The 25,416-nt window shown below is 51.2% G+C and overlaps 1 protein-coding gene across 1 annotated transcript in view; it reads right to left on the reverse strand.

Annotated features, from left to right (window-relative positions):
• Positions 1 to 273: 273 nt before the first annotated feature.
• The window catches only part of LOC146822447 (fucolectin-like), a 255,672-nt gene continuing 230,529 nt past the window's right edge, over positions 274 to 25,416 (reverse strand). The window contains exon 4 of the mRNA XM_085613554.1: positions 274 to 716. Within this exon, the coding sequence (XP_085469680.1) occupies positions 569 to 716 (148 nt within the window). The 3' untranslated portion in view covers positions 274 to 568. The remainder of the gene's footprint in view (positions 717 to 25,416) is intronic.

Here is a 25,416-nt window from a genome sequence, read left to right on the forward strand (position 1 = left end):
TGCGTTACCTTTACGACAACAGATGCGTGACGCATCTGTCAAATCCTTGCGCCATGGTGTGCCGCATTGTAAATGGTGGGGCAAGGGTTTGTTTGCGTGACGCATCTCTGCTAAAATGCAGAGATGCGTCAGTTCTGGTAAATCAGCCCCGATGTGTTTTGGTGTGTCAGTTTTCTAACCAGTGCCCTAATAGTTTGTGGTCACATTGCAGAATATGTCTAACAGTATGAAAAACCATTTGCAATTATATCTTTATTGAATTAAACTGAAAGAAACATTTGAAAATATTTTTAATCAAATTAACAAAGATAAATCCAGAATATAAAAATGAACAGCATGAAATGAACGAAAATTAATTGAATGAAATGAAACGAATGAAAGAAAATGAACAGCATAATTTCAGTGTAGTAATTTGAACTAGCAGTTCACGCTACAACAATTAAAGAACAATTGGTGTGTAATCAATACATTGATTCAGAAGTGCTCCAATACTCAATTACATTTGTAAATATATTGAATATGGCTAATAATAGGATCTTGATTAAATGCCCTTATTTGCCTGTTTTTTTCATTTCGGTTGCGCAAAGACCTGCACTTCACAAAGCGTGAGCCACTCCCGTCGGCCTCGTATGATGACGTTCACATAGCGACCGACCATTCCATGGCAGTAGAATGTCTGGGTAGCGCTGGCTGCGATTCCGGAAATGTAGGCGCACCTGGGGAAGCAATAAACAGACAAAGATTAAATAATTCATTAAAGTTTGAACCAATCTGCATTCCTGGGCTCTGTTTATATATCAATCATTCAAGGCCATTTCAGAGCAAGTGTTGAAAGACAAGGCGTTCGGTTGGACAAGGATGGTATATGTGCATGTACATGGTACATGCACAGCGGGGCCGGACACTGGACCCGAAGCAGTCCTGGCAAGTGTTGTCAGACAAGCCCCTGTATGGTGCACAGTGGGTGCAGAGAGCGAGCCTGACCACTACAGGTAGAACTACATTTCAGAGATATTAGGAGGGTATTGAGGACTCCACTGAGCAGGGTATCGCCTTCATTCAGAAAAGGTGCTCTGCTGTTTTCATGCAGAGGAGCGTCAAACCTTTTATCGCTGCCGTATGTTAATTCCGAACGCCATGTTTGCGCTGTATTTACAACATGGCGCAACATTGCATTAGGAAAAACTAGCAGGCAAAAAAATTACGCTAACACGAGCATCAAGTTGTTAAAAAAATGTACGTTACTGTGAAAAAAGTGACATTCTTCCAATTAGGGGCAAGAAAAACCGCGCTAACCGGCCGAGTGTCACATTTCTGTTCCAAGCATGAAATAAATACAAGAACTCCGCTAAGGAGAAAAAATAAAGAACAAAAAACCTGTATGCAGAATTGAGCAGCAAGGAACCCGCGCAGCACACGACGACAACCCCCACAACCCCACTAACAGCCAGGATGACCAGCCAGAGTCCAAGGGGAAGCGGAAGAGGAAATGCAGGTTTCGTCAGGAGAATGAGATCCTGATTGGGGCGGTGACGGAGCATCAACACACGCCCTCAGTTAGCTCCAGAGTGTCAATAGGGACCAAACAGCCCATGCAGCAGTCCATAGTGGACAAGGTGAACTGCATAGCTGAAGCCAAGAGGGCAGTGGTGGACTGTAAAAAGCACCAACACAATGCCAAGCACAAAACTAAGCAGAAACTGGCAACCAATCTACAGGCAGCATGGCAGACCGAAGGTGGCAGACCTAAGGTGGCAACCAGTGCCCCAGGAGGAGCTCAATCTCTTGGAGGGGCCGGTGCCCGCAGTTATCTGTGAGGAGTCTGTGGTTGGAGTAGCGGGTCAGGACAGTGCTGATTATCACCTACTACATCAAAAACAGGGTAAGTACCAACCAAGGACAATGGGGGCAAATATGTAATGTTGTGCAGTCCAGGCACCTATGTCTCAGCACTCTGCCCCACTGTTCGCAGGTCAAAGGGTGGCCACCTGGCTACTCTATGCTTAGATAATGCATTACTGGAAGGCTCATGGGCGTTTTGATCACATGTTTGCACAGGGCAGCCTTGCAGGTGTCGCGGCTGGGCTATCCTAGCTCACGTTGTAAGAGCAGCAGTGTGCTGTGTCTACAAGATACGACGTATTCCTATAGTAACTGCATGCACCAGGCACATATAGCAGACATACACTAATGAAGTAATCCCTGAGCCATAGGTCAATAGGCACCTGTGTAGGTCCTACCCAGCTGAATGTGCACCAGCAGAAAGGAAAGCACAGGGATGTGCAGCGCTGTCGTACACAAAGAGCAAGCCTGCACTTTCCTATTCACACAGTTTGGGGCAGAAAAATGCTTTCTTACGCTGTGATGCGCTGCTCTGCTCCACACGTCTATGAACGATGCCCCTCCGTCACACCTGCGCCCATGCGCATAAACCTAGGCTGGTAATTCGGAGCATACAAATGGTATCTCACAGGATCAACAACCCACCTGAGGGATGGGGGATCTGTGAGCCATGGCTAGTACACATGGGGATATGAAAAGTGTCACTTCCAAACTCACCTGGAGCAAATTACAAGGCACACGGCTGTCATGAGATGCAGGCAGGATACACATGAGCTACTCTCCTCAACACCGAAATGACAGGGTGTGGGGATGAATGCAGCCTATGTACATCAGTGGACCATGGGCCATAGTTAAAGTGAAAGGGCGCAGGGAGTAAATGCATAGAGATTGGCTGTGCCAATATGCATCCTTTCACAAATGCATGGAAGGCTGTATACGCTAGATCATGTTGCATCCCTGCGCACACCTCAGCACAGCTGCAAAAAGAACAGCTGTGCACCAATGCAGGCCCCTGGCACCATGGCGCAAGGTTGTCTCTGTTGGTGCGTGCCGTCATCATCATTGCCAGCGCAAGGGAAAACACATGGGGTGCCCACAATCCTTGTGAGTATGGTGCTGTCCTGTGTATGTCAAAGACTCAGGGTTGCAAAGCTAAAGTGCCTGCTGCACCATGTTGTGTCAAAACATTGTGAAAATGCCCCTCAGTAGGTACATGCCACAATTCCGAGCAGCACTATCATCTATGGTGCTGCCTGACACATGTCAATCTGTAACAGCCTGCCACGTCAGCTTGTTGGAGGTTGCCACACATGTTGTAGGTGGTGTAGATACTGGAGAATCGATGTATGATCAAGGTCCCCTCAATGTTTGGCAGTAAGTTGGCTGCCAGGACCTTATTTGAAACAGCCAGAGGGGTCAATGAACACATACAAGTCCACAGATCAGATCAAAGAGATGTCTGGCACCCTGCAGATGACCCACTCTGCACATGATAAAATGGCATGAACGTCAGTCATTCCATTTTGACTACTCGGACAGGCCCCATCCACTCAGAGTTGGCACACAGGGGTACTGATCACAATGCTGAGGTCCTGTCATGTTAAATTAAAATACAGTGCTTTCTGCCATCCACAGCCTACTGTAACAGCTGTCCTATGCATACATGGAGAACAGAAAGTGTATTGTCATGCTCTATGTTTGTCAACTGTTCAAAACCATGTCAACATGTAGAGGGCAGCAGCAATAGCATTTCCCCTTTTCATTGCAGAGGATGAACCCTTACGTCCTGGCCAGCACCCTGCCCTGGACATCACTGATGATGGCGTTGATGACAACTTACCAACCATCGACCATGACACCCTCCAAGAGCTCCTGGATTCCATAGGGATACCATCTCCAGACACGGGGAAGGTCAAGTAGAGTGGTGGCCTCTCCACATGCCACATGTAACAACCCAAAGGCACCACCTACCACCACACCCATGCCCCTGGACTCCGAAGACCTAACCCTTACCTTCCAACGGGCAGGGAAAGAGACACAGGCAGCCACTCTAGAGGGTTTCCGTGGGTGCCTCAGTCCCAATACCTACTTCCGGTCTGTGGCCTCCAGCTGTCCTGGCCGACATCGCTGGTGTCATGAGGCAGAGGCATCAACAACTGCCCTGCCAAAGTGACACCAGCAATGTGGCCAAAGAGCTTCAGGCTATCTGAACCATCTTGGAGACCATAGAGCAGAAGTAGGACTCCCACATGTCAACCTACCACTGCGGCGTTGCTGCTGTGTTGCAGAACCAGCAGATCCTCCTCGCTACAGTGATGCCTCATGTTTTGGCACAGATGAATGCCGCTGCAGGCATAGCATCCACATCTCGCGCCCCAAATGTGTGTACATCTTTCCAAAGAAAAAGTATTTTGGCGCATTCATCTGTGTCATATGTCCAGTTTTTCCTTAGCCCTGTGCTAATGAACATGCCAGGGAACATCTGCTGTCACTGGCCTCGTTTGGACTTTGCCCTGTTCACCTTGAACATTTGTGGACTGACAATGTGGCCTATCCTACCTAATGACACTGCGGTCATCATCCTGACTGATGCATTCCTAATCCTCAACCTGTCCCATGACATGTTCCACACAAGGACCCTGGCTGGGCATCCACTGCCTTGAAACATCCCTTGGGGTTGTTATCCTTTGAACTGTCCGTGAGACCAATACAAAAATTGCACATCTAAATAAATGCACCAAAAAGTACTAGCTGTGTGTTGTCTGTCTCTGTGAGTCAGGACAAAGGGAACCATTGGCTAATCAGTGTGGTCACTACATCAGATACTATAAAAAGGAACATCATTGTGTCAGCAGAGTCCGGGACAATGCTAGGCTGTGAGAGTTTGACAAATGTTGGAAGCACCTATTGTGTGATGATCATTAAGTGTATAGTCAATGTGGCTGCAATAGTGTGCAATTGGTGTCCTGCAGTCAATGTGAACGGTGAGATCCGACACCTCACAAGAATCATATCCATTCATGGTTACGAGCAAAAAAGCCACATTGGGTTGACAAGTGAAGGAGGTCATGAAACAGCACTCAGTGTATCAGTCCACACACCAACTATATGTGCAGACGTCATGGGGCACGTCATCCCCCCGAAACATGTTGTATTTGCATCGTGTATGTGACTACAAAATCAACACTGTCATCATGCCTGAATGAAAGCGACGTCCACTGGTCAACAACGTCTGATTGTAAGTTGTATGCAAAAGGTAATGGGTGTATGGTAATGTTGCACAGTACAATTGAACAAGAAGACTGCAAACACTCAAGTGCAACCCATCTTGGGGACAGTGCAGGCTATATCTTCCACATAATTCAGTGTCCATTGGCTGTGTGTCTGTGCGGGCAGAAGCAGTGCAGCATTTCTCCATGACAGTCGCGATATTTCCCTGAAAACGTTATTGTTGGCTGTCATAGGGGATGTAGTTTGTGCAGGAGAGGGCACCTTGCTCCACAGTCTGGTACCTTGGATGACAACTGTAGTGGTTTTTGCAACACACATTTATACATGTTGTGCAAATTGGATCTGATGTGCATATCTGATTTGTAATGCGATGTTGCATTGTTGAGGGTAACCAGTGTGGTGTATATAGATGGCCATATTTCTCCGTGTCACATATGTGTGATATATCTTCATTCTTCTTGCCCATGGATTGATTTGTGCTACACATATTTCACCTAGGGAGTGCTGTGCTTCAGCAATGATTTTTGGTGCCTCATTGTAATTATTTCTTCTTATGTGAGGGTCTTTACCACAATTAAATGCGCGCAGCGGTCGGCATGTTGCTTTTCTACTACTGGACATCAATGAATGTGGAAAGGCTGAGCTAACCTGCATCTAAAGTGAAGTGATGGAATGTGCATTTCTTTTTACATACAGCACATCCGTGGTTTTTCTATGTTCACCTATTCACATAAAGGTGTGTGGTGGCAGCTCCCCCTTGCACAATTTATTTATTTTAGGAGCTTATATATCACGCAGCTACCCCCAATGGGGGTGTCCCTGCGCTTGGACAGGCGAAGGATGGGAGTAAACTCAGTGGTTTTAGGCGCTGCAGAAGAGCCAAGTCTTAAGGTCACGGCGGAAAGCTCTGCTACCCATTCTAGCGCGGCAAAAGCGGGGGGTGACGAGGAGGCACAGGTGGTTGGATCTAAGAGTGCGGCTAGAGTGGGCAAGTTTGAGCCGAGCTCTCAGGTAGGCCCGGTCCGTACTCCGAAGCGATCTAAAAACCTGAACCATTGATTTAAATTGGATGAGTTTGGCAACTGGAAGCCAGTGGAGCTTCTTCAGGTAAGGGGAGATCAAGTGGCGATAAGGAATATTATATATCAGCGTAGCCGGCACATTCTGGACCGTCTGTAAGCATCTGATCAGGTAAGCAGGGGCCCCTGCGCTCAGACTATTAGCGTAGTCTAGATGAGAGGTGATAAATGTGTGAACAACGGTCCGGCGAGAGTCCTGAGGGAGAAAGGGGAACATTTTTCGGATCATGTGGAGTTTTCAAAAACAGGCTGCAGAAACTTGGTAGATTTGATTTTTCCATGAAAGTTTGTTGTTGAACCTGACACCTAGGTTCCTGGCCGATGTCACAGGTTCCGGAGGGGGGTTCATTTCTGATGGCCACCAGAGGGGAGGAGGGGGAGGGGTAGGTTGATTGAAGAATAGCACCACTGTTTTATCCAAATTAAGCTTGAGGGTGTTAAGGGCCATCCAGGAAGAGATGTTGAGCAAGGTTATCCACTTTTACCGCCGTTTACTTTCCTCGACAAGGACGAACTGCACTATTGGCCCGAACCCTGACGGAACCTCACTTTTACAAAACTCAGCATCCTTACCGTGGATTTGCACTCAGGAGAGAAATTTGAGTCTCCTCTTTCGTCCAGGACCGCCTCAGTCTTACTACCTGAGAGGTTTTGTTTACACTCTCAAAAATCCAGTACCAATCCGTACCAGACTTTCTCATCAACGATTACTCTCATTGGAGGCACTGCCTGTCTACTCACCATGCCCTGAAGAAGCCCCTATTTGGGCGAAACGCGTTGGCTATTTTGTATCAAGAGCACACCGTGAATAAAAATCAAAAGAACATTAACAACAACGTGAATTTTTTCTTTGTTTCTCCCGAATTGTTGTATTCACTATATACAATTTTCTTGAATATTGCCTCTCATACCCCTGTATAAAACAAGTTTATTTATGGTCATATAGCAGCTGGCCATTTGAGGTGGGCAATAACTTATTACTTTACTGTGACCTGTCTAGGCAGTGCAGTCATCCTTAACCCTGCTGCATGTTCTCCTTGCTTAAGTATGTTGAGCAAGCAACGTCTGAAATTGGAGAAGGTAGCTTCGGAGTGGTCCCTAAATGAGAAAACTAATTTGTGTCGTCAGCATAGGAGATCACTTGGACTCCGCAAAATTCAACTACCTTAGCCAGGGGGGATAGGTAAAAATTAAAGAGTAAAGGGCTAAGTGCAGAGCCCTGAGGGACTCCGCAGTTCAGAGGTTTTTCCCTGGAAACAGAAGGCTGCAGGAAAACCTGTTGAGTGCGGTTAGTTAAGAACGATCTGATCCAGGATAGGTGGGAGCCTTGGATCCCGAGGCCGAGTAGTCTCACAACCAAAATGTCATGGGAGGCCGTATCGAATGCCGCGGACAAGTCGAGGAGCACTAACATTGCTGCATCGCCTGTGTCCACGCATTCAATGGTGCACATGTGTCAGCTTGTTATCGTGACATAACATAATGATTCAAGGACAGACTCCAGAACCAATTTCATACAATCTGTGCAATTCCCTCCTTCAATGTGTAATGTGGAATGCTGGACACATTATGATTGGACATGGAAGAAACCTGTGCCTATGTATCCTGTTTTCACCTCCCGTTGGGTGGCACACCACTTGTACCCTGTTGCAGTGTCCTGTACATAGGATGTGTGTTAGAATGATGTGATCTACATTGATGTTGTATGGGAACGACCACCACATTGTTCACGGTATACATCCTTAACGTATGTTGAATGAGAGATGCACTTTGTTGAGGCTTGCAGTACTGCATACATATGAGGCCTTACAATGTCATGCAGACATACCACATTGCCAAATTGACATGATTTGGGCATGTGCTGCACCCGAGCATCATGACTGAAGATAGTCGCTCAGCCCATTAGACTTGAACATGTGGGCCACAATGGCTTAGTCAGTTTTGACATGTGTGCATAGCTGCCAAGGTTTCAGACTGCTATGTGTGACATTTTCTTATTTTCAGCGTTCTTGGGGGTGACATTCAACAACTAATGAGTGACACTTTCTCGTGAGTAAAATCAAGCAATGCACAGTAGGTAAGCATTTAAATATCAGAAATTACACTAATTTGAGCAACCAGAAACTCTTAGAATATTTTAAAACTGCTGCTGCTGCTAAGCGCCATAAATGGAAGTGCACTGGTGAAACCTTTGTTATGTGCAAGGCGTACCTTTGTAAAGATGCTCAGCACCACCTATTCAGCTGTCACGGACTCAGAGCAGTTATCGAGAGGTCAGACACCTGTTAAAGTTGTAATACAAGGGAAGCAACAATTATTGGGGGCCCCAGCTGGCGAACAGGTAGGAAATTGAACCTCCTGCCACAGCATAAGCCGGACACCTGTAGCCAGGCGGCAGAAGCAATTGTTGAGATGCTGCCTTAGGCAGCTTGTACCGACCGTGCCTTCTGGCTGCTCCCTGGAAATTGATCCAATTAAAGCCACATCATTTGAGTCCATAGGCTCTCTCTCCTATGTGGGGGTCCGATCAAACAAGCTGCGAGGCCCCAGTGGGGATCTGAGCAGCTATCATTAGGTCTCGCATATGCAGCGCGCATGCGCTGCAAAGGAAAGAGACCTGTAGTCATCGAGTGCCTTTTTCAGGCTAAAACGTGCACGCGTTCCATTGCTTTCAATGGCAACGCGTGCACGTGTGGCGATTCCCTTGCGGGAGCGAGTGCCGCCATATGGTAGCAATTATCGCTCTCGCAATGGAATCGCGCAGCCCCCCTCCTCTCCCGCGAGGCGCGCGTGCTCCTCCCCCTGCTACCGGCAGCTGCAGATCCCGCCCTTTCATTTTACTCACAGTGCTGGCCGACTTAGGGACTGCTCCCCAACTTGGCGCTGCCACTAGAGCGAATAAAGTATGCATTATTAGAGGGCACATCTTTCCTGGAAATAGTATACGGACTTGGATGACCAGACATAAATACCCATCTGTCTTTCAGTGGTTGAGTACATCTCTTTTCTGTTCCAGAGTGGTTTGATTGTTCGCACCAGACACCACACTCCTGGAATCCGGAATGACTGACCTAGCAATGGCCGCCACGCCAGGCAGAAAGAGCATGGGTTCTAGCGGCGTTTTGTCCTTGCCCGTGCTGTGCAGCAATCCGTACTGCACCCGCCTGAAGGCAACCAAATTAAACAGCAACTCTAGGGAGCGCGGAACCCTTAATATAATTACTCAGCTGGAAAAAAACGCCAAGGTTTCTTTAATGGTTTTTGTAACGCTAAAAAATCAACGTAACATTGTACTGCTTTTATAGCCCCATGCTTAAATCCAGGTGTATTGTCTTCGGAATGGGGAATAACATGCGTACCGGGCCCCCACCACATGACCGGGTAGTAAAGAGAAGAGGGCGGGGTTGGTTCAGACCGGGTGTCGGCTTGCTACAGTTAGGACGTGTGTGACAAACAATTGCTTTGTGCACGCTGCAGAGAGGCCAAGAATTGGATGAGCAAGTAGTCTGAACATAATAATAACCCACCGGCAGGGATAGTCTGTGAAAAACTCTCTCTGCCTTCACCCTCAACTCCAGAGCTCACAACTGCGCCCCCTGTAAACACCTTCCAACAACCTGAACTAGCCTTCTGAAAGCAACTGTATACACAGTTTGCGCTGTACAAGAGTCATAGGTTGATAAGCAAAAAACTACAGAAACACAATATGTGAAAAAAGTATATATTCGTAGGCAATATAAAATGAAGAAAAACGAGAAATCTAACAAATGGCTGCATCGTTTACATGTACCTTATGGATATTGTTGAGAAATGGACCTGTATCCTCGATACCACCTGAACTCTGGTGATTGCGGGCGACGCAGTGCCGCCAGGGTCTGGGTGGCATGAAGATAAGCGATGCTCATGATGTCATACAGTAAGTGACGAGAGAACGGATGCACCCTGGTCGGTGACTGGAGACATTGGAGTGCAGAGCGCTGGCACAGGACGGGTCCCCGTAGCCACCTCAGCAGGCAGGAGAACACTGCTTATGCGAGCGTCACTTCCAATCATGCAACCACCATCTTGGACCCGAGGGACATGCCCCTCTGCTTACTTTTAATATCCTGGCCGCATTGTGAATCGGAGGCAGAGATAGTTATATGAGGGGACGACTACTTCCGCGCCTTTGGAGAAGTGCAGCCCCCTCCTAATCTGCTCCCACCCCCCAAGTGTGTAATATCGGCAATCTCCGGGTAAGTCATCAACACTAGCACAGTAGACGATAATACGCGAAGCCTTCTCTGTTCGAGACGTAAAAGCACCAGCGTGTGCAGAACAGCCACAGATATCTGCTTATTGATACTCCCTTGAAACCCTTGCGGGTGCAAGATTTTACCGGAAGGGGTAGGGGCTATCCCCTCACCACAACCGCTAAGCACCGATTGGCTAAGACCACGGTGCAAGTTGGCCCATCAGGTGGCAGGCCTCGAGGGGCGGCTCTCCTTTGGATCGCCTGTAAGATAACCCACCATGTTGGCATATTTGGTATGCTAATAAACCTGCAGCAATTTTCTCCACCAAAAGTTGTCTTGTCTGCTTATTTATGCGACCCGTATGTTGCTGCAAGAGGGCTGGTGAGTGTGGCCGATATTGGCACTATCTGTATTGATGTTTATGGTAAGTTTAGAAAGATAATAGGGACTTTTGCGCAAACCTTTTAAAGTACCAAGGCTGATGCAATCGGATTTTGGTGAGGTTCTCTGCCGGGATGTAAGACCAGCGTATCAGAAACTCAAGCTTGGTTCCGGAAGGCTGCAGGTATATAGGCTTGTTATCGTGCCTTCCCTCAGATTTGTATAACTGCTAAGTTTTTAGTAAACATATGTAGTTCCTGGTTTGCAAACTCATTTCTTAGTAAGCACATGTGTGTCGTTCTAATTTATTGTGTGTGTTTATTTGACTTTTACGTACCCCGTGAGGTGAAGACTTGCGGGGCGTTTTTCGGCTAGCAGGTCAATAAGAGTTCACAAATAAAGTTGAAATCTCAAGCCTTAAGTATCCGAGTGTGATTTCTGTGTGAGTGGAACCGTCGCGACTGAAATCCGCAGTGAAGAGCTGGTCAGGTGTATTGGCAATCTATCAGTTCTCTCCCAACCCAAGAGCAGGGTGGCATTTAGGACCGGGGTGGCTGCGGCACGTTTTGTTTTTGGCTACCGGTGCTCCATCTCCTTACATTTGAAGGGCGACTTCAGGTAAGGGGACCACAGAAGTTTTCGAAACGGCCAGCTCCTGAGACCACCTCCGGCCAGACCCCAGGTACTGTTCGCGTCGCTGTCCTTCAACCCAGCTCCCAGAAGTCCTGCAGCGGTTCATGGTGCAGCAGCTACTGTCATCCCTGCCCTAGAGCCTCGCCCACCACTACTCTCTCCAGTGACAGCGCGCTATCCTCTGCCCGTGGGCACCGCCCCAACATTACATACAGCACCCACCTTCCTTCTGCCCTCAAACCTTCGCCACAGTGTCCAGCATGTTCCTAGCCTAGGAGTATAAATGGGCCTCTGCTAGTCCTACTACAGATGTAGTAGCTTTCTTCCTCGGCCAGCTAGGGCCTAGAGTATTGTCCTCCCTGAGGCAGACTGTTGCTGTCCTCTTACAACAGGTGCACTGCCCTTCATCCTCCTACCTCAGGAGCAGTGCCCAGTGCTGCTCCTCAACTAGTACTTCTCCTGCCAAAATATCCCTAACTATCCCGTCACATCAGTTAGAGTACACAACCCCTTTAAATGCCAGGTGCAATGACCTGTACAGCCTACTGCTGCCAATACAGTAATCCAGGGACTTTACTCACCTTGTCTCCCCTATCAGCAATAGATTGTTAACTCAAAAATCTGAAAAGATGGGTGTTTAAAGATCTACAGAAACAACGACAAATGTTTACCCAAGCATCCCTCAGCACCACCCCAGCAGCACTAAAGCACCACCTTCGCACCCGTGCAGCATTACTGCACTATAACATTCCATTACACTTATTACCATTTAATTACTATCCACATAACTAAAACACACCATGCCACATGTTTCCACTACACAACTCCACGCCACACAATTCCACAACAAACAATTCCAGTGCAACCCATATCTCCCTCGCACTCCCACCAACTGTCATCTCTCCACAACACACCCACTGCCCCTCTCACCTCTCCCTCACACTCCCACTACATATTTTCATCTTGCAGTCCCTCTGCCCACTCTCATCCCTCCCTCACACTCCCTGTCTCCTCTCTATAATACCTGCTCAAACATGCTACCTTCTGGTATCTCCTCGCGCTGTGCATTGGTCCACCTCTCGCCTCCCACTCCCTGGGGGCCACCCACCCGCCCGATCTCTCTCTCTCTCTCTCTCTCGTACCATCTCTTATCCATCTCTCTCACGCACTCTTCCCACCTCTCCCATGTGTTTCACTTCAGGCCTTTCCACACAATATCTTTCCCATACCTTTGCAAGGTTTCAGTCCCTCTTTATATGTCTGTGCCCTGCTGTCCACTTCTTTCACTCTTCCTCACATACTCTTTCTGCTCCTGTCCGGAGTTCATTCACCACTTCATGTGCAAACTACCTCTCCCCCTCTATCTTCCTTTCGATCTATTTTCTGCAGTTCTCACCCCTCTATACTCACAATGCCACATAATTCCACTACACAAATACACTATACACCACACAATACCACACCACACAATTCCACAAATAACAATTCCAATCCAAACCACATAATTCCACTCCACACCACATACATCCAAAACACTCCAAACAAAAACACAGTGGTAAAAGACATTACCATTTACAATGTCAATAGCTCTAACTCTCACAGATGCGAGACCTATTGCATTGCAAATGCTTGTTTTTAAGAACTCGGTGAGTCACTGTCAGCTGACTCTCGGAGAGCTGCCCGGCCCCGCAGTCTTAGCAGTCAGTTGTATCAGTCTTTCCTTTACTTGGTTTCAGGAGCTTTATGGGAGAAAATGTGCTTTTAGTTTGGAACTTGTCACCCCTGACAGGCGGGGCCATTGGTGCCTCATTTCCTTCTAAAATAATTATTTTATTTGAGCTTAGGCCTGTTTCTTAAACGCCATGTTTTCTAGAGGTTTGCTTTGGGAGGGCGGTATCCGGTTGGCACTTGTCCCCCCCCACCCCCCCCACCACTGTTCCCGCTTTGATCCCGACGAGGCTTGGTAAAGGGCTGATGAGTCCCGGACCGAACAGGTGAGGCACGAGGCACTGATGCGGGGCCTAGTCTGGTGTACTGCACCCAATTACAACAGAGAGTAAGCCAAGCAGTGAGCGCTGGAACAGGCTCAGCACAGGGATGATTGACACTAAAACAATTAGTATTTAAATGACCTGGTTGAGACTTTTGATATTGTGGCTCTGGCAGAGCGAGCTACGGGTACCAGCGGGGCAGCGTTTTGAGAGGCGGCGGGTCCCGTCTGACCTCACAACAGCACCGAACTGTCTGTCCGGCCGCCTCTGCGCCGGTGATCACTGTAATGTTGCGCGACGGACCGAACCATAGCCCGAGGGTCCGCGCGCGTGTGTCAGGGTCTCACCCCCCCCCCTTGCGTAGCCGGAGTTGGGTGCGCCCGACGTCCCCTCGGACGGCACGCACTAGTGCTAATAAAAAGCCCAGGGCTCTGGGCGTGGCAGGCATTGCACTGACCACCACTTGCATACCTGTGTGTACCGAGTGTCATTATTTCCAGGCCCCGGGCCCAACATTACACTGGCGACGAGGTGGTCTCGCCACCCCCTCGAGTAATCACCGAACCCTCGCTTCTTGCCCAAGGAGCGGTTCCTGCCACCTGCTTCTGGCCCGGCCCCTGCGCTGCCCTGGCCCCCCCCGGCAGCCCTGTGAGGTCCCCGGCTGGCCCTCACCTGTGTGCCGACGCTCCTGACTGCCTCCCAGGCCGGCGACGACTGGTTCCTCCTCCTCCGGCTGCCTGCCTCTGCTACGGGGCCTGCGCGCGCGGAACGCTGGGACCCGCCTGCCGAATCTCACGCATCTCGCGTGCAACACGTGGCTCGGCCCTGCCGTTCCCCACGCATCTCGTGTGAGGCCCGTTTTCCGGCGGAGGAAGCCCCTGGCTGGCCCTGCACCCCCTAGACGGGCCCCCGGCCCTCCGTTTGACCTGCCTGCCTGCGGACGACGCCTGGGTGTGCAGTGTGCCCCCTACAGTGAGTCGGTGACGCCCCCGGCTGCCGCTTTCTGCGACCATGGCCACGGTACCTCCCCTCGAACCTTTCGAGGTCACCGGCACCCCAACGTCTCAAGCCGCACGCTGGAAGAAATGGGTGGAACGTCTGGAGAACTACTTCGTGGCGGCGGAAGTCGCAGTGGTGCGGAGGCGCGCCATGCTGTTGCACCTGGGAGGTGAGGCGATACATGACATTTCTAAAGACGTGGTGGAAGCTGGGCCGCCCATGACCTACGCCATGCTACGCGACGCCATCACAGCGTACTTTGAACCGTTTGCGAGCGCAGACTATGAACGTTTCCTGCTCCGCCAAGCCCGCCAGCTCCCAGAGGAGTCGGTGGACGTCTTCTACGCCAGGCTCAAAAAACTAGCCAGCACGTGCACGCTCCCCGATGCGGACGACGAGATCCGCGCACAGTTCATCCAAGGCTGCGCGTCGTCCAAGCTCCGTGAACGAGTACTGGAGGCGGACAATATGCCAATGCGCGACATCCTCACGCTAGGCCGCTCGAAAGAACTGTCCAAGGCCAGAGCCGCGCACATGGAACCGAAGCCGGCAGTCACCATCAAAACGGAACCGGTGTGCGCCATCATGGCAGAGGTAGCGGACACCCGCACGAAGCACCCCCAGCGGAGGAGCCCGAAGCCGGTCCAATCGTCTCCCAGCCGAGCCTGCGTGTGGTGTGGAGGAGCGACACCTCATAAAGGGGCGTGCCCGGCCCAAGGCAAAATCTGCAGCGCATGTGGCAAGGCCAACCACTTTGCGAGCGTTTGCCTGTCCACATCAAGGAAGAAGCAAGGAGGCCCGCCCAGGAGGGTGAGACAGCTGGCACCCCTGCCCAGCACAGCCACCAACAGCGACATGGATGACGACGACGAAGCGGATGTCGCCTCGGTGCACGTCGTGCGGATGCTCAACACCCTGGCCGCGTCCCCGTCAACCGGACCCATGTGCACAGTCTCAGTACAGGACCAGGCCGTGCCGGCCCTGATCGACACCGGTGCCTCCATCAACCTGATGTCAGCCAGCGTGTACCGGACTCTGAGGAGCGCTCCACCACTCCGGCCCACGAGGGTGCAAGTGTATGCCTACGGCACCCATCGCCCCCTACGCCTGTGCGGGGCTTTCAGGACTGACCTGTCCCACGACACCACTCGGCTGCCAACCAAAATATACGTGTCACAGGAAGGGACGGGATTCCTAGTGGGGTGCCGGACAGCCCAAGACCTAGGCCTGATCCACTTCGCCCTCACGGTCCAAACAAGCAACCTTGACCATCTGGTGCAGGAGCACACAGCCCTATTCGACGGGATCGGGTGCCTCAGAGGGCCCGCCGTACACCTCCACATCGACAAGACAGTTACCCCGGTAGCCCTCCGGCATCGACGCATCGCGTTCCACCTACGACCCAAAGTGGAAGCAGAACTACGGACACTGGAACAAGCGGGAATTATTGAACGGGTAAGCGGACCCACCCCATGGGTGTCACCCATCGTGGTGGCGAAAAAACCGAAACAGCCGGACGCAGTGCGGATCTGTGTGGACATGCGCGTCCCCAACCTGGCCATCAGGCGCGAGCGCCACCTGACGCCGACCATCGACGACATCGTGGGAGAGCTGTCAGGTTCCAAATGGTTCTCCAAGATGGACCTGAGGTCGGGGTACCACCAGATCCCGTTGCACCCCGATTCCCGCCCAATCACCACCTTTTCCACGCACGCCGGCCTCTGGCGCTACACCCGGCTAAATTTTGGGATCTCGAGCGCCGCGGAGGTGTTCCAGAACATTATCCAGAATGTCCTGCAGGGGCTGGAGGGCGTCTTGAACGTCAGCGATGACATCCTCGTCCATGCCCCTACCCTGGATGAACATATCCGACGCCTCCGAGCGGTGTTCTCCCGGCTGCAGGAACGAGGCCTGACCCTCCACAGAGACAAATGTGACTTCCTGCGCAAAGACATCAGCTTTTTCGGATACCGATTCTCCGACCAGGGGATAGGCCCGGACCCAGATAAGGTAAAGGACATCCACGCGGCCCCCGCGCCTACCTCCGTGACAGCTGTCCGCAGTTTCCTGGGAATGGTCACGTACTGTGGGAGGTTCATCCGCGACCTATCTGACCTCACGGGGCCCCTCCGCGACCTCACCAAAGCCTCGGCCACCTGGGAGTGGGGCCCCGCCCAGCAAGAGTCGTTCCAGAGAACCAAAGAGGCGCTCTCGGCCGACACCACCCTAGCCTACTTCGACCCACGGCTCGAGTCCCAACTCATAGTGGACGCCAGCCCGACAGGCCTAGGAGCCGTGCTAGCCCAGCAGCAAAGATGCGGGGAATGGGCCCCCGTCGCATACGCAAGCAGAACACTCACGCCAACGGAGCAGCGGTACTCGCAGATCGAGAAGGAGGCCATCGCGATCCTGTGGGGGTGTCGCCACTTCCACATCTACCTGTATGGACACCCGTTTGTGGTGATCACTGACCACAAGCCTCTGGTCCCGCTGTTCCAAGGCTCGTCATCACGCCCTCCCCCGCGGATAGAGAAATGGGTCCTCCAGCTCCAAGAGTTCCAATTCACGGTGGAGTACCGACCAGGCGCCCGAAATCCGGCAGATTTCCTGTCCAGACACGCCCGCCCGGCCACGGACATGGAAGCCACGGAGGCGGCCGCTACCGAGGAATATGTCCGGATGATTGTGGAAAGGTCCCGGCCCCTGCCGATGTCCCTCAACGAGGTTGCGTTGGCTACCGAAGGAGACGACTGCCTGCAGATGGCCATCCGAGCGGTCGCGTCTGGAGATTGGAGGCCGCTCCAAAGCCCGTCATCCTTTCGCACGCCCGAGGCTCAGGCGGCGCTGAAAGCGCTCTACATCGTCAGGAATGAACTATCGGTGTCCCCCGAAGGGTGTCTCTTGAGAGGTCCCCGCCTGGTGCTGCCCGGCAGCCTCACCCAACGAGCCGCCCTCCTGGCGCATGGCGCTCACCAAGGCATTGTCAAGTCGAAGAACCGCCTCAGGTGCAAGCTCTGGTTCCCGGGACTCGACAAGATGGTGGAAGACACGGTCCAGCGGTGCCCGGTGTGTTTGGCGACCAGCCTACCCGACCCCCCGGCACCCGTGATCACGGAAGAGGGCCCGACCTCGCCGTGGGTGCGAGCCAGCGCCGATTTCGGCAGTCTCCCTGGAGGACGGCACATGCTAGTTGTGGTAGACGACTACTCGCGGTACCCCGAAGTGGAGATTGTCCCCTCAACTGCAGCGGCGGACGTAATCCCCAAGCTGGAAAAAGTCATGGCCACCCACGGACTCCTCAGTGAGCTGCGCACAGACAACGGTCCACCATTCAATGGCACGGAACTGGCCGAGTACCTGCAATCCCATTAAACACCGCCGCATCACCCCCCGGTGGCCGCAGGCAAACGGTGAGGTTGAGAGACTGATGAGGACTCTAAACAAAACTATTCAGATTGCCCTGGCAGACGGCGTCAACGTCGAGCTAGCCCTCTACCAATTCCTGCGAGAGTACCGGCTGACACCCCACTGCACCACCGGGGTTCCCCCGAGCCACCTGTGTCTGGGTCGAGCGATCCGGGACACTATCCCGCACCATCCTGTGTGGGAGTCATCACCAGACCCACCCAACCGCTCCACAGAAAATCGACTTAAAGCGAACCAAGAAGCCTCCCGGCGGCGGAGAGCGTCAGACAGCACAATCCAGGTCGGCGACCAGGTGCTAGTGAAAGACCGGCACCCCGGGGGAAAATTCCGCCTGCCTTTTGAACTGGCCCCATGGATTGTCACCGATGTGCAAGGGACCCTGATCACAGCCGCCAGAGGCGGTGAAAAAGTGACTAGAAACGTGTCGTTCTTCAAGAAAGCCCCGCAAAATGAGGAAGAAGACCTCCCGGAGTTGGAAGACCACTACCCAACCCCATCTCACAGCCCTCGGAAAACCCCAGGAGCGGAAGAACCCCAGAGGGCGGAGAGCGCCGACAATACCCCCTCAGCGTCAACAGGACGGGAAGAGGTGCCACAAGCGGCGCCAGGCCGCCCGGACTCGGTGGAAGCGGGCGGATCAGAGGACATGTCTCTCACCCAATCAGATGGGCGCAGCCAGGGCCAGTATCACCTACGCCCGCACCCGCGACCATCCCAGAGGTACAGAGACTTTGTGGCCCGCTGTCAGCTGTGGGAGTGAAGGAAGGCTGCCCCTCCAACAACCGACCAAGTAAGACTGTTCTTTTGTTTTCCATGAGACTCTTTAGAGACTGCTAAAGCTGTTTCGAGTCGCGATAGGCGACGAGTTGTGTTGAGTTTTCAATTCTGGGTAAAGGAGGAATGTAATGTTGCGCGACGGACCGAACCATAGCCCGAGGGTCCGCGCGCGTGTGTCAGGGTCTCACCCCCCCCTTGCGTAGCCGGAGTTGGGTGCGCCCGACGTCCCCTCGGACGGCACGCACTAGTGCTAATAAAAAGCCCAGGGCTCTGGGCGTGGCAGGCATTGCACTGACCACCACTTGCATACCTGTGTGTACCGAGTGTCATTATTTCCAGGCCCCGGGCCCAACATTACAATCACTTCACCCGAGAGGCATTTTGTAAAAGGCTGCAAGCAGACACCACATACATACTGCCGGCAGTGTGGGCAGCGGCGAGCGAGCTCCAGCCAGAAACCTTTGGAGATCGTGATAACTGGCACCGGCGCCGCAGGGGGCCCACCCGAATTACAAATGGCGCCTCGCATCTCGGCAGGCATTGCGCAAATGAAGCATTGTGGCAGGGCGTCTTCCTGACTTCATGTCAGTGAATGCCAAATGAAGACAGACCAGCCTCTGGCAGCAGGCATAATCTGAGAGCAGCCTGAACCATGCGCCGCTTTGCTGGCGTATAGTGCTCTGGGCTTCACAGTGTCAGGAGGCGCTATAAATGCGTGACTTGGCATTTTAGTGTGGTGATGCGGATCACCGGACTAAAATGCGTTAGTCTCACACTAGATGCGTGTGAGACTAAATGTCGCGCATTTGCCATGTAGTATGGGACACATTTATGGGGCCAGACCAACAACTTATGCACAGTCAAATTCAATCCGAGACTGATATGTCAATGTGTTCCTACATGACTTTGGGGCATATTATCAAGAACGGCATTAAAATTATCGCCACTTTAGCTGCAGAAAACTGCCGCTAAAGCGGCAATAATTGGCTTGATAATATGCCGCAGAGAATTCCAATAGAAGCCCAGGTTCACATCGGAACCTGGGCTTCTATGGGAATTCTCAAGGGCATATTATCAAGCCCATCATCGCCGCTTTAGCGGCAATTTTCTGCAGCTAAAGCGGCGATCATTTTTAACTCCGTTTCTTGATAATATGCCCCTGAGTGTCTTGTGGTCTGTTGTGTGCCTGTTGGAACTGGCCCTTTTTGCAGGGTTATCCCCAAACTTTTTGCTTCTTCCTCCTTTGTTTTTCCTGACCTGTGGTTGTTGGCTATAGGACTCTGGGCACTTTACCACTGCTGATCAGTGCTAAAGTGCATATTCTCTCTGTATAAAATATCATATTGATTGGATATACCTGATTGGCATATTTGTATCACCATGAAGTCCCTAGTAAAGTGCACTGTGTGTGCCAGGGCTGGTGATGACAGATGCTACTCGTGGGCCTGCAGCGCTGGTTGCGCCACCCACATGAGTAGCCCTAAAATGGTGTCTCAGGCCTGCCACCGCAGGCCTGCCTGCAGTCGCTGGACTGCCATGTCCTCCTGGCCAGTGTCCACACTGGTCGGGCCTAACCCTTCCCTTTTTGTGCACATCAGTCATCCCTATGGAAGGCCCAAGGTACCCCCCTGGGCAGGGTGCAGTGTATGTAAAAGGTAGAGCATGTACTAGTGCAGGTACCATGCTCAGGTAGTGAACAGCGGCCATTTTGTGTGTTCACTGCTGCAAGGTTATCTTGCTCCATAGGCTAACATGGGGGAGGCTGGTGCCAATGGCCATCAGCCTATCTTCTCATAGGAACAAGATAAGACATGAGTGTTTGATATCCCAGAGCTCAGCATTTAATAACACATCTTTTAGGAGAGGTTGTTTTTAAATCCTGAGTTGGAGAACAGTACTTTTTAGAGAGTAGCTGTTCTCTTGTCTGACCCTTCTGTGTGCCTGGGCATGCTTGTGGATTGACTGTCTGGTTTGAGAGTGACAGGGGCTGGGGAGCCCCCAGGAGGTTGGATGAGTCAGCCCTCTGCTGAATGATTGCATTTGCAAGGAGAGTGGAGGGAGGAGATAGCACCTGGGAGTGAATAGGGCTGTGCCTGCCTGCCACACTGCTGGCTCCACCTCCTGCTGGGCGGCTGACGACTCTGCCCCTCACTCTGAAAGAAAAGAAGAAGCCAGGAAAACAAAGTGCTCCAGCAACACCCAGAACTGGATCAGACCGGGCTCAGGACCCACTTGCACAAAGACTTCAAAGACTTTTAGGGGTATAAGTAAAGGACCCCTGACAACAGAAAATCAGATTCTATAATCAAGAGGAACCTCTGCTGGAAGACGGACCGCTGAAGGACTGAAGGAAGATTGCCTTGCTGTGTGCTCTAAGGGCTGACCTGTCCTGCTGTGCAACTGAAGCTGAGGAGGAGAAGGGACTTTGCTGTGTGCTGTGACCCTGCCTACTTGACCTAACAAGACTTTGCTGTGTGCTGTGTCTTCAACTTTGAATCTCCAAGGTCCCGAGAAGAGCTGGCCTCCTGTTTTGCAACCTAGGGACAGAAAGGTTGCCAAGACTTCAAGACTCTGCTGTGTCCCCCTGGGCTGCTGTGTACCGCAGAGATCGTGGGCTGTTTTTAAACATCTGCCCCATGAAGTGCGCTGGCTGCTCTCTGCTTCGCTTGAGAGCGCCGCTCTGGTCTTTGCCTGAAACCGGCTGCCGCGTTGAGAAGACCGACGTGCTCTTCGGCACGTGTATTGCTGGTGGGGGCTTGGCCGGAGGAGCCGCGCTGCGAGTGGCTGACTCCCGGTAGCATCTGACATCCTCACTGGGGGCTCGTCGAGGGAGTCGCGACCTGATTTGCCCATCGCTCGAGAGCTGCAGAAACCCTGCACCGGAAAAGTTGCTCCGAACCGCCGAGTCATCGCGCCCCTGCCCGCATCCTGGTGAGTCTGTGCCGGGAGGAGGAACCTTGCAGGGAACCTCGTTAACTGTAGTGGCATTTTTAAGTCACATCTCCATCCCCGAACGTCCCGCATAGCGCGTGGGGCCCGGGGACTGCCGCCCATGGTGCAAGCTTGTGATTACAAATGAGAAGAGCAGCCTGAGAGGAGCGCTTCGGTTATAAGCGCAGGGCACAGCTGGAGAAACGTGTTTTAAGTACTGAGAGCCTACAAACTTATTCTTTTCGAATACTAATTCCCACAAGAGACTAGAGACTATCTTTTTATTTTCCTAGCAACCAGAGAAAGCTGAAGAGAACCGGAAACTAATGTGCAATGCTATGGTAGTTGATTTTTATTGCTGAAACTGGATAAAGCTATATTTTTAATATACTCACCTGTGTGGTCTGCATTTGTGGTGTACTGGGGGGTCATTGTGGTTGTTACTTGCAAATACTTTACACATTGCCTTGAGGATAAGCCTGTCTGCTCGAGCCAAGCTACCTAGAGGGTGAGCAGGGGTTATCTACAGTGTGTGTCCCTGTACCCTGAATAGAAGCAAGGGTCCCTATTTGGTCTAAGGTACTTACCTCTGCCAACTAGAGACCCCCAGATCTAACAGTGCCTAAGATGTACTTACTGACCAGTTGGCCATTCCCATAGGTACCATTCTGGAAACACTGATTGATTAACGATTGTTGGAAGATGAAGGAGTCATGTGCACTGCCTTGGTACTGGGCAAAAACGTTGATAAAAAGTCTGAGATGATATCAATTGCCTGCACATGAATGGAACAGTTATGCTTCCTGTTGTGGTAGATGTGTGATGTAGCCGCAGAAGGCACAAGTTGGACATGTATGCAGTCCATTGCCCCCAACACGTGGGAATCCTGCAATGGCATAAAAGCCTTGCTTGTTGTCCTGTTGGTGCTGCGCCATGTTGGGGAAGTAGAGGTACTGAGGCGCGAGGCTTATGATGGAAGCTAGGATTGTGTTGAAGAGCCTGGAGAAGGGAGCCTGGGATAGATACTGCTGCCACTCTGGCAGTGGTGGGTTGAACGGTTCCTGATGCCAGTATGTTCAGGACAGCGAGTAGTTTGGCCTGTGGAGGGATGTTGGTGCAGCGCTGGGATGTTGGTTGCAGCCTTGGCACAATCTGGTGCAGGAGGCGGACAGTGGACTCCCTCTTGATCATGTCATGGGCAAATGACCTCTTCCTCCGTGAGGTCAGTGAGGGCTATCCTCTGGTGGTGTGCCCTCTCCCTTCTTCTGCTCTGCCTCTGTGGTGGTGGTGGTCTCCTAGGTGCTCCTAGCTGCATGAGCAGTAGATCCGTGGCATAGTAGAGCTTGCCAAAGTGATTTGAGACCGTTCTGCTGTCATACAAGTGTTCTGGCGTCATTTTTAAGACCAGCTTTTCCCTAGTTAATGGGACCCAGCTGAAGTTTTTTAGTATTAGCGACATTTCAGAAAATCCTTGTACATATGACAATGTGTGTTTTGCTGGTGTTTTTCCGCGGGAACGCCTACCTTGCATTACATTTTCGGTAAATGCCACTAACCAAACTGGTGTTGTAAAAAAATAGCTGCTAGCTGTGGAAAAGTGGCGCTAGAAGGCTCTAGAGTCACTTTGTAAATAAAGTGATAAAAAAAACACCACAGTGTCAAAAAAATGATGGTACTTTAAATCCTTGTAAATATGCCCCTTCTTCTGAGAGAAAGAGCCTGACTTTCCTCTAAAGGGAGAGTTGAAACCAAGCTGTCTCTGTCTTCTTGATGATGTGTTGCATAAATGAGAGGTGTGTATCAAAGATGAGTCCCAGGGATGTCACAAGGTCTGAAAACTGGGGCTCGGCCTCCTAGGCTTAAGTAGGAGTTTGATTCTATTGGAAAAAAGAAGGAATTCAGTCTCTGGTGGCTTTAGCTTCAAGATCCTGCTTGACCTCCAAGCCTGGAGCAGTTTGATGCAGGATTGAAGTCTCTGTATGTCTTAGCTGAGGATATTTCTAAGTAGCGTTGAATATCATCTGTGCGTTTATGGATCTGAAGGAGGCAGGCTGCAAGGATGGATCTGAGTGGTTCTATTTAGCGGTTAACGATGATGGCAGAGGAGATGGAGCCCAGGGGGACTCTGTAGGAAACAGGGAATGTCTGTGACCTCTTGAAACCTATTTGCACAAGCAGGCGCCGGTGGGTGGGATAGGATGTCCCAAACCACAATGCAGATTGTCAGGTTGTTAATCAAGCTGGAAGGCTGCCAGGAGAACAGGCAGGACCAGGAGGCAGGGGCTGTCCCACTCGCTAAGGAGGAGAGCGGCGGAAGCTCTTTGAAGTGTGGCGGTCTCAAGCCTGGAGTGTGGACTGAAGCATGAGTGACCGGCCTGGAGAAGGTCATTCATGCTGCTGAGCCCTTGCAGCCGTAAAGCAGCGGCTTTCTCTATCATTTGCCCTTCATATGGGAGGCGGGTAACAGGGCAGACACTGGTGAGACTGCGCGCAGCCAGAGGTGGGAACCAGGGCGCCTAATTTGGAGAGACATGCAGGCCCTGCTGGCAGCTGGCACAGGCTATTTTGATCGTTTTTCACATTTCAAATAGTTCATAGACTCACTTTTGCTCTAAACATTTTTTGCTATACTTTCCCACTAAGCTTGCATTTTAAGTTTCGCTATAAAATTATACAATTAGATAATTGGTACTATATAAAATGTGCTGATGTGCAGAAATTGGCAGAGTTTGCATTGATTTTCCATCCATCTCTCAAATCAGGCCCCAAGTCCTGCTACTTTTTAATTATTCACTTTAAAACTAGTTAAATTGAGCGACTTTTTTCCCAAGCCAGAATTCCCCGATCATAAAGCTCATATTTGTATGGCATAAATTCCACTCTCAGGAGTGTGAGAATGAATACATGGTTTCACTCTAATTGCAAACCATCACAAATGTTATTGCTACAGCATTTCAGAAACAAATATTCACCATTTCATGAGCAGTGCAGGATCTTTCACCAAACACCCAGCTCGTGGAATTCCTTGATTCCATCCTTCAGACAGATACCCACACATCTGGTCGCATCTGTCGCTATGCCACAAGGGAGCCTTTATTACCCTTTTGCCCCCACTTGCTGGGATTGGTAGCAAAGGAGGCCTCTCTGCCTTCCCTAGACAGCAATCCCATGCTAGCCCTGCCCTGCCCTTCCTCCCTTTTTGTTTCTTACCTTAGAGACTCTGCCGGTGATGGGGAGGCCCTCTAGATTTTTATTTGCATGGCTCCGGCAGCTGGTGATGCCTGTTACCGAGGTGCTTTTTGCTGCTTGGACCAGACGGAGTTGGGTGGATTCAGATCAGCCGGTGCGTCTGTTCTGGGTCAGAGTACTCTGTTCCTGTTCATTCGCTGAGTGCTTTCAGAAGAAGAGAGTGGGGCTTTGTGGTGTCAGCAAAGAAGGCATGGGCCAATTTGGGGCAACAGTTATGTTACGTAGGTGCCTTAGCACCTCAATTAGTGATTTGGGACTGAGGGCCATATGGATCAACACACTTTCCCATAGACACAGAATGGACAAAACCCTTTGATGCATCTGGCCCGGAGTACTTTTCTCCAATTAGTGAGAGTTGTGATTGTGGAGACTGACTGGTTTATGGAGTAGTCCCACTAACTCAATATTGAGGGCTGGCCCTAGATTTTGCTAAGTGGCAGAAGGTCAAGGGAACGAGCCGTGTAGAGGAGGCATGGTGTTTACTCTTCGTCCGCTGGTGAGGAGGGACCTTTACTGGTTAATTATCCCTCTAGAGGTGGGAAAACGCCCGATTCCTTTCTGCCTCTCATGCCTCCAACAGTGATGCAATATATGATGGATTAAACCCAGATCAGTTGACTAGGGGTGAGTGCTTGCAATGTT

The sequence above is a fragment of the Triturus cristatus genome, chromosome 6 (assembly GCF_964204655.1).
Source record: "Triturus cristatus chromosome 6, aTriCri1.1, whole genome shotgun sequence".
NCBI lineage: Eukaryota > Metazoa > Chordata > Amphibia > Caudata > Salamandridae > Triturus > Triturus cristatus.